We start from the raw sequence: 9042 nt of genomic DNA, 5'->3' as shown, positions 1-9042 counted from the left end.
TAAGGCCAGACATTAGTGATGTGCCCCAGGTATTGGTATCAGGGCCAATGCTTTTTTAACCTCTTCATTAACAACCTGGAAGATAGGAGTAGTGTAACTTCTGCAAGTTTACAGACAATACAACACTGGGGGGAGTGGTTGATACACCAGAGGTTTGTGCTGCCATTCAGAGAGAGATCAACATGGTAGAGAGGAACCCCATCAAGTTCAAAGGGATACGCCAACTCCTCCACCTGAAGAGGAACGACCACAGGTACCAGCACACAACATGGACTGATCAGCTAGCTGGAAAGAAGCTTGGCAGAAAAGGCCCTGGCAGTGCTGATGGACACCAACTTGTATGCAGGCAGCACAGCCTTGCAGCAAATAAGGCCAACAGCCTCCTGAGCTGCATTAGGAAGAGTGTTGCCAGCAGGCTGAGGGAGGTGATTTTCCACTCTGCTCAGCACTGGTGAGACATCTGGAGGGCTGGGTCCAGTTCTGGGCTTCCCAGTACAAAAGAGACATGGACATAGCAGAGCGAGTCCAACAAACTGCCACAAAGATGATAAATGGATCTGAACATCTGACCTACAAAAACAGACCAAGAGGTGGGACTCTTCAGCCTGGAGAAGAGAAAGTTCAGGGAGATCTTATCAATGTGCATAAATACTTGATGGGGCAAGGGTGAAAGTAGAGAAGACTGAGCCAGAGTCTTCTCAGTGGTGGTCAAGGAAGGGACAAAAGGAAATTGGCACAAAGTGAAATACTGGAAACTCCATTTACACACAAGGAAGAAAAAAAACAAAACAAACCCTCAAGGGCGATCAAACACTGCAACAGGTTACACTGGGAGGCTGTAGAACAACTTCACACAGGAAAACTGACACCACCACCACTACTCAGACCTTGATGTCCTATGAAGTTGAAAGCCTGACTAAAATGTTTCACACTTCGTATGAAACAGTAACAATCAGGGTACCATTTCATCTTTGTGGAACTAAATTTCCCACTTGAGTCTGGAGCCACTATTACAGCAGCTATGCCTACAAACCTTTGACCCACATCTCCCTTACATCAGTGAACTGTACCTGTGACTGAATTGCACCTTTAATTTCAAGAAAGAGAAGAAAATGTGATTCTCTTGCATCCACGACAATGATTAAATGGATTATAATACCTGTATTTGGAAATAAGAGAGGAATGAGACAGCTTCTCTCAGACTTAGGATGAAGCTAGCAGCTTCCTGCTTTCCTCAGATGAACTTACCCACCTAACAAGTACAGGAAGAAGACCATAAGTAACACCAACATTTTAGGCAAAGCTCAACCTGGTGGACAGACTCTCACCAATGCTTATCCAGCTTGTAGGTTTGATCTGGTAAGCAGAATTGTCAGTCAAAGTCTTAAAAAGCCCCAGGGTTTTATGTACCTGTAAAGTTAACATTAGATGAGCTGGAATTCAAAGAATTTCAGGAGGTGCTCAAAAACAAATGTGGCAGCTTACTAAATTTTGGATTTAGTTGTAGTTATTAAATCTAGACCCAAGAGCTGTAGTTCAGGTGCCCATCTTTTAAAATGGAGTGATGAAGATCATCAACATTATGACTGGAAAGATGGTAGAAATGTAAAGATTTTATGAAAAGATTTATTCAGTAACAACAAAACTTTTAGAAACCAAGTCCTAGTCAGACTGAGCAGAATTAAACGTGCATTGAAATGTGCAGGTCATGATTTGACAAGTCATTTGGTGTACTAAATTATCTTGCTGGAATAACAGGTGAGGAAACAACAGTTTTTAGTCTTGTTCGTTTACTTTGCTTGCTTCCATGGAAGTTGGCTCCTGGAAAAACTTTACAAAATTAATTGATACATTTGATAGAATTGCCCTTTCCACCAGCACTCTATAGACTGTAACTCCAGATGTTACAGAACACTCAGGTATTAACATAATTTTTCACGTTTTTTTCCTTTACAAATTAGCATTATAGCGGTCTCTGTTCTGAAAGTCTCTATAAGCACGTTTTGCATCTGTTTTACTGTGCGGGATTCTTCCAAAAGGTTCCAAATCATTGAAGCAGGCATCAAAAACTTCATCCACAGCTTTTTCTGCCGTTTCTTTGCTAACTTTTCTAACAGCCAGAATGGAGCGAATTGCTCTGTCTCGTACACAAGTCTAAAGTGGGAATTAGATAAAGGAAAATCTGTTATTATTAGTATAAATAAAATTTGACAAAATCTGGAAAAAAATTAACTCCTACTGTGATACAAGATTATTGCGTATGTAGAAGAGTCAAACAATGCCTGTAATAAGCATTAAAGTACATTTTTGTTCCATCCTGTGTTAACTATGTGTTTTAGTTTTCCATGTGCAACTAAACCATCAGGTAAGTAAAATACATTCCTGAGAACAGGAATTAAAATAGAATTTGGCATTTGTTGTAAGTATCAAGTATTTGTACAACTTGACTTGGACACAAGAGAAAATATGCAGAAAGAAAAAGACATAAATATCAGTCAGTACTTTTCCATTTGAAATGCTGTAAAACATAGCGGAATGACTCCTCTACTGGCCTTCATTTTGATACCTCTTCTTTAGGGCAACTTTTGCTTATACAGTTTGTCTACTAAAAGATAAAAAAGATGTAAACATCCCCAGCTACAAGCTAACTGCCACTCTAACATAAGCAAGTACTTGGGACTCAATCCATAGTCTTTGTTACTATTAAGAAAAAATAATTCCTATAAGACTTAACACACGTGGGTATTTAGAACTCTTGTCGTTCTCCTTCCTCCAGTTTTCAAAGACTTTTTAGAGTTTTAACCACTTATAGTGGGTAAGGTATTCCCACTACATTTCCTGCAAACCCTGTTTTTTGTTTGGTTCTTATTAACCATCCATTGTCACTAATAATACTCTACAATATGACTAAGTATTCAGGAATTTCACTCCAACAAAAAGAACAAGGTAGAAAAAAAATTTACCATGAATCATTAAAGGTTATTAAAGGTTTAAGAGAAAGCAGCAAGTCTATGGCATCTCCTTCTTTTTCTGATGTTTTCAGCTATGAAAGTGTAGAAGACTGAGATCAAGTATGTAAAGATGGATCATAACAATTCAGTAGACTTTAATGTGTACAGTCTTTACCTGATGGTGTCCTTTTAATCCAAATTTAAACCTGGCTATTTCATTCATCAGTGTACAGTCTCCACTGAGATTAGCAGCTCGAATCTATTGAGAACAAAAAAAGCCACATGATCAGAGAAACACACGGAATTACAAAGTCAAAAAAGCTGTAACAATTTTTTGTGGTGACTGCTGGTAGAGAATATTCCCAGGGCCGCTTCTACTTATTAAGTACATATTACCCTTTATATCCACCCTCTCAGCCTCAGTGAACTGCAAAGCATTACTACAGAACCGGTAAGTTTCTCCAGGGACCAAGTCTCACATATTCCCAAAGCTTAAATTAATGAGCAGAAGAGATCATATGTATAAGGATGTGTGGGTATATATATACGAACTGCTAAAAGAACATGGAAAGTAGTATTCTTCCCAAACTATATCATAAGCTAATACAAGAGTCAAGAAGAAAGATACCTTTCAGAGACTACAGTTGCAACACCCAGAAAAGCAGTAACCCACCTGCTTTAGGAAAAGCTACATTTAAATGAGTATGTATGTTTTAGCTTGTTAACTGTCTTGTCCTGTGCATTGTGTTTTCTTTTGTCTGCCAACTGTTCCACACCCTACCCTCTCAGTTAGGAAATATAACTAAAACTAGATTTCCTGTAATTAAGTACCAGAGTGAGAATAAATGCATGGAAAATATGAAAAGTAAGAATTTAAAAGCTAGCAATAAAAATTGTAAACACCATATAGTAAAATAAGTATCAAAAGACTTGAAGCAAACAAATAATCTCAACAAGAGCAAGAACAAGTACAATCTTGTTTTATGTATGTTCTCTAATTCTATGTTTGAGGCTTACATGCTTTATTCTGCACTGTGTATATGCTTAGACAAAAAAAGTAGATGATAGTTACTAATTCTGAATTATTGTATTGGGTTTACGTGGCAAGATGTCGGCAGCAGGGGCCTGCCAGGGTGGCTTCTGTGAGACGAGACAAGGGGCTGCCCCCATGTCAGAGACAGCCAGTTTCAGCTGGCTCTAAAGCAGACCCGCTGCTGGTCAAAGCCGAGCCCATCAGCGGTGCCGGTGGTACCTCTGTGATGATTTAAGAAAGGATAAAAAACACTACATGGCAGCTGTGAGAGAGGAGTGAGAAAAACGTGAGAGAAACAGCCCCACAGACACCACAATCAGTGAAGATGAAGGGGGAGGAGGTGCTCCAGGTACCAGAGCAGAGATTCCCCTGCCACCTGTGGAAAAGACCACGGTGACACAGGTCACCTCCCTGGAGCCTGTGAAAGAACACAGTGCAGCAGGTATCCACACTGCAGTCCAAGGAAGACTCCATGCCAGAGCAGATGGACATGCCCTGAAAGAAGTTGCAGCCCATGGAGAGCCCACACAGGAGGAGATTTTCTGGCAGGAACTGTGGCCCATGGGGAACCAATGCTGGAGCAGTCCATTCCTAAAAAGACTGTACACTGTGGAAAGGACCCAGGCTGGAGCAAGTCTTGAAGAACAGCAGCCCATGGGAAAGACCCATGTTGGAGCAGTTCATGAAGGACTGTATCCCGTGGGAGGGACCTCACAGTGGAGCAGAGGAACAGCGTGAGGACGAAGGAGCAGCAGAGAGAAAGTGTTATGAACTGACCGCAGCCCCCATTCCCCATCCCCCTGTGCCACTTTGCGGGGGAAGAAGATAGAAGAGTCAGGACTGAAGAGTGAAGCTGAGCCTGGGAAGAAGGGGAAGTGGTGGGGAAGGTATTTTTAGTTTTATGTCTCACTATCCTACTCTGTCATTATAGGCAATAAATTAAATGAATCTTCCCCAAGTCGAGTGTATTTTGCCCATGACAGTAAGGTGAGTGACCTCCATGTCCTTGTCTTTATCCACAAGCTTTTTAATCTTACTTTTCTCCCCTGTCCTACTGAGGAGGGAGAGTCAGAGAATGGCTTGGTGGGTGCCTGGCAGACAGCCAAGGTCAACTCTCCCCCAGTTAAATAGAATGGCTTTACTGATACCACATAAGGTTACTTCATTAAGCTTTAACTATAAAAAGATAAAGATAATACGTGACTGTGACTCTCTCCCACAGCAAATATGAATTCAATTAATGAATTAAAGTTAATTTTTATGAAATCTGATTTGTTCTGTACCAAACACATAATTTTGGTTCTCTCACACACTGTTTATAGGTGAAACCTGTGCACATCTTAAATCTGGAATCAAGTATCTTCTCATAAAAAACAAACAAACCAACCCACAACCATGGCTTGGATGGGTGTACTCTTCACTGGGTAAAAAACTGGCTGGATGGCTAGGCCCAAAAAGTTGGGATGAATGGAATGAAATCCAGCTGACAGCCAGTCACAAGTGGTGTTCCCCAGGGCTTGGTTTTAGGGACAGTCTTATTCAGTATCTTTATCAATGATCTGGATGAGGGGATTGAGCGCACCCTCAGTAAGTTTGCAGATGACACCAAGTTGGGTGGGAGTGTTGATCTGCTTGAGGGTAGGAAGGCTCTGCAGAGGGATCTGGACAGGCTGGATCCATGGGCTGAGGCCAATTGTACGAGGTTCAACAAGGCCAAGTGCCAAGCCCTACACTTGGGTCACAACAACCCCAATGCAACACTACAGGCTTGGGGATGAGTGGCTGGAAAGCTGCCTGGCAGAAAAGGACCTGGGGGTGTTGACTGACAGCCAGCTGAGTATGAGCCAGCAGTGTGCCCAGGTAGCCAAAAAGGCCAACAACATCCTGGCCTGTATCAGAAACAGTGTGGCTAGCAGGACTAGGGAAGTGACTGTGCCCCTGTACTTGGCACTGGTGAGGCCGCACCTCAAATACTGTGTTCAGTTTTGGGCCCCTCACTACAAGAAGGACATTGAGGGGCTGGAGCACATCCAGAGAAGAACAAGGAAGCTGGTGAAGGGTCTGGAGCACAAGCCTTATGAGGAGCGCTTGAGAGAGCTGGGGTTGTTTAGCCTGAAGACGAGGAGGTGGAGGGGAGACCTCATCGCTCTCTACAACTGCCTGCAAAGAGGTTGCAGAGAGGTGGGTGTTGGTCTCTTCTCCCAAGTGACAAGTGATAGGACAAGAAGAAATGGCCTCAAGTTGCGCCAGGGGAGGTTTAGATTGGATATTAGGAAAAATTTCTTCACTGAAGGGCTTGTTAGACATTGGAAGAGGCTGTCCAGGGAGGTGGTTGAGTCACCATCCCTGAAGGTTTTTAAAAGACATGTGGATGAGGTGCTTAGGGACATGGTTTAGTGGTAGATTTGGCAATGTTAGGTCTACGGTTGGACTTGATGATCACAAAGATCTTTCCCAAACTAATTGATTCTATGATTTTATTAAAAAAAAAAATCCCAAAACAAAGCCACTGTAACATTTTTATGTATTTTTTAAAAACAGTTAAAAAGCCACCTAATTCACACAGTCACAAGAATGTGCTTTCATAATATTATTCATAAGGGTAAGTTCTTCTGTGGTCAAATGATATGGATTACATCAGAAACGAACTAAAAGCATGTGAATACACACAAAGCGTGTGCACAAGAGGAATCTTTACTCGCCTGTGCTCAGTTTAATTTCACCTCCTAATGCATCCATTTTTAAGGCCTTTCAAGTAGCAAATTTCTACATCCTCTGAAGAGGACATGGGGTCATAACTAAAGTACAGTATTAGCAACATCACAATCAATCAAACAATGTATGTTATAGGAAAAGACAAGTTTGCTGTTAACCAAATAAATCTAAAAAAAATAACGTTACCATACTACTGTGATAACTACCAAAGACACCAAGATTTGCAGGGGAGAAAAAGAACCCTATAAACATTTGATTAATGTGCGAATGTGTTTTCATCCCTAACTACTCTCATTTGTTAACAAACACTTCTTGTTACGGTTACACTTGCAGTGATCATGTTCTACTTTGTATGACACTGAGTTATTAATATTTGTGAAAACTAAATATTTGTTTTCTGAATGAAACCGTTTAGGTTGACTTGACAGAAAGGACAAAATATATTAATAGGATTAAACCAAATTAAGTCTGTGTAACAGCATTCCTATTTAAATATGAAACATCCCTAATAACCAGCAGTAATTAATATAATGACAATGTTAGAAGCATTTTAACTTACCTCTGAACATGCTAAGTGTTTGACATTTTTAAACCAGTCAACATGTGCACGGCAGTGATCAAAAGCATGAATCAATTCATGTGTGACCACCCGGTTCATATGGGATTGGTGGCGAATGTTATTCTGACACAGAACAATCTGTAGAAGAAAAAAATATAGGTAGTCTTTTCACCAAGTTTCAACATCTCCCTTCTCAGAGACCCAGCACACACCACCTACGGCATTTAGACTCTTTAGATCAGTGTTTTACTACATTGACAGCCTCATCATTCTGCAGTGTACTAGTTCCAATACCATGGAACATCTTTCATTTATCTTGTTTTCATGACTTAAACTCAGATATCAGCATTAGCAGATTTAATCCTAGTAAAAAACAGTAAAAAAAAAAAATGTAGACCTTTGAAAGGCGGCAATATCCAGTGCCTACCTGAGATGTGGCAGAATCAAAACCTCCACTGACACAGCCATCACAGTTTTCACAAGAAAAGTGCCGGTCATTGAAGACAGTGCTGAAAGGCCCAAACAAACAAAGTTATAGGCATTAATTTGAAAAAGACCAGTAACTCCATGTAACAGTGATGTTACTACACAGACCAAGACGAATTAGTTTACATACCAGCCGGACTGCTTCATAGCCTCAAGAAGAAGTTGAGCATATGGATCTAGAAAAATATTGCTGCAATCAATTTCTCTAGACAAAAGTTTTGAAAGTCATCTATAATCAAAATATAAAAACAGTCAAGAAAAAAAAAAAGGAAAAACACCAGACACACAAATTCATACTTTGTAGTATTTAACCCTAATGCAATGCAGCTGGCATAACCCTAATGCAATGCAGCTGGCATTGTTACAGCTCAGACTATGTGAAGTGATACAAAATGATACAGAATCATGAGATATACAAAAATATTCAGTAATCAAGTCACTTCTGACATTATTTTATTATCAATAGGCATAAATAGAGGGGCCTACAGGAACTGTTGTTTTCAGTAACATTCACAGTCAATATTACATAGTGAAAAGGGCACAAATGAACCAGAAATCGACAAGTGCTCTCAAATTTTCAAAAGAAAGTGATAGAGAAGGATCTTCTGATAAGAAAAAAAAATATACAGCCACTTTTGGAACTGTATTTTCTTTGTCTTAACCAAAATCGGCGTGTTCATCAAGCAGCAGCCGCAACCCGCCGACTGTTCGGGCCCCATCCAGCCGCCCCGGGGGCGGACAGCGGCAGCGGAAGGAGAGCAGCTCCCGCCCCAAGACCCTGCGGCCCAAGGTCACCGCCGCAGCCAGTCCGTTCCAGCGGGGGACACGGACTTCCCCAGTTCCACCCGGGGCGCCCTCCGCTGCGCCAGGGCCGGGGCCGCCGGGGATGCGCTTACTCGTGTCCAGGGTCATCCTCAGCATCAGCTGGCACCTGTTGTGGAAAGTGAAGAGGCTGCGCACCAGGAAGCTCTGCGGCTTCTTGTTCCGATCCGGGAAGAGCCGGTAGCCGAAATCATCCTCCTCCAACCCCGCCTTCTCCTCGGCCGCCGGTGGAGCAGCCTCCCCTTGCTCCATGGCCGACGCCGACCCCTGCCCTTCCCCGTGCCTGCCGACCACCGTCCCCGGCGGCGGGGCAAAGGGCAAAAGCCACGGCAGCGCCAATCGCCGTGCCAGCTCCCCGCCACGTGAGGCAGAGGGGGCGTGGCCAGGCTGCGCGGAGGGCCGCGGACCGCGGGCGGTGAGGCGAAGCGCGGCGGAGCGCGGGCGCATGCGCTGTCTGCCCCCGCCGCTCCCTATCC

The 9042-nt window shown here is 42.6% G+C and overlaps 1 protein-coding gene across 3 annotated transcripts; it reads right to left on the bottom strand.

The window, feature by feature from the left end:
• Window positions 1–1606: 1606 nt before the first annotated feature.
• ATP23 (ATP23 metallopeptidase and ATP synthase assembly factor homolog) lies at window positions 1607–8842 on the bottom strand. 3 transcript variants are annotated; one of them, XM_059816578.1, is made up of 6 exons: window positions 8641–8842; window positions 7875–7920; window positions 7686–7767; window positions 7259–7396; window positions 3127–3210; window positions 1607–2154 (listed from the first exon to the last, which is right to left on the bottom strand). In XM_059816578.1, exons 1-6 carry the CDS (start codon window positions 8816–8818, stop codon window positions 1951–1953), a joined length of 732 nt encoding a protein of 243 aa, XP_059672561.1. In that variant the 5' UTR covers window positions 8819–8842; the 3' UTR covers window positions 1607–1950. The 3 variants fall into 3 exon arrangements, with proteins under 3 accessions (XP_059672561.1, XP_059672563.1, XP_059672562.1); XM_059816580.1 differs by having other exon boundaries at window positions 8705–8723; XM_059816579.1 differs by having other exon boundaries at window positions 7875–7973; window positions 8641–8668.
• Window positions 8843–9042: the final 200 nt, after the last annotated feature.

This window comes from Gavia stellata, chromosome 4 (assembly GCF_030936135.1).
Source record: "Gavia stellata isolate bGavSte3 chromosome 4, bGavSte3.hap2, whole genome shotgun sequence".
In the NCBI taxonomy this organism is placed as follows: Eukaryota; Metazoa; Chordata; class Aves; order Gaviiformes; family Gaviidae; genus Gavia; species Gavia stellata.
Note: the sequence above shows the minus strand (reverse complement) of the source record. Positions and strands in the feature narration are given on the sequence as shown.

Coding starts and splice junctions, on each gene's coding strand:
- ATP23 (XM_059816578.1), bottom strand. CDS start 8,818: ATGGAGCAAGGGGAGGCTGCTCCACCGGCGGCCGAGGAGAAGGCGGGG. Junction 7,921..8,640: donor GAGGATGACCCTGGACACGA/GTAAGCGCATCC, acceptor ATATTTTTCTAG/ATCCATATGCTCAACTTCTT. Junction 7,768..7,874: donor GCTATGAAGCAGTCCGGCTG/GTATGTAAACTA, acceptor TGGGCCTTTCAG/CACTGTCTTCAATGACCGGC.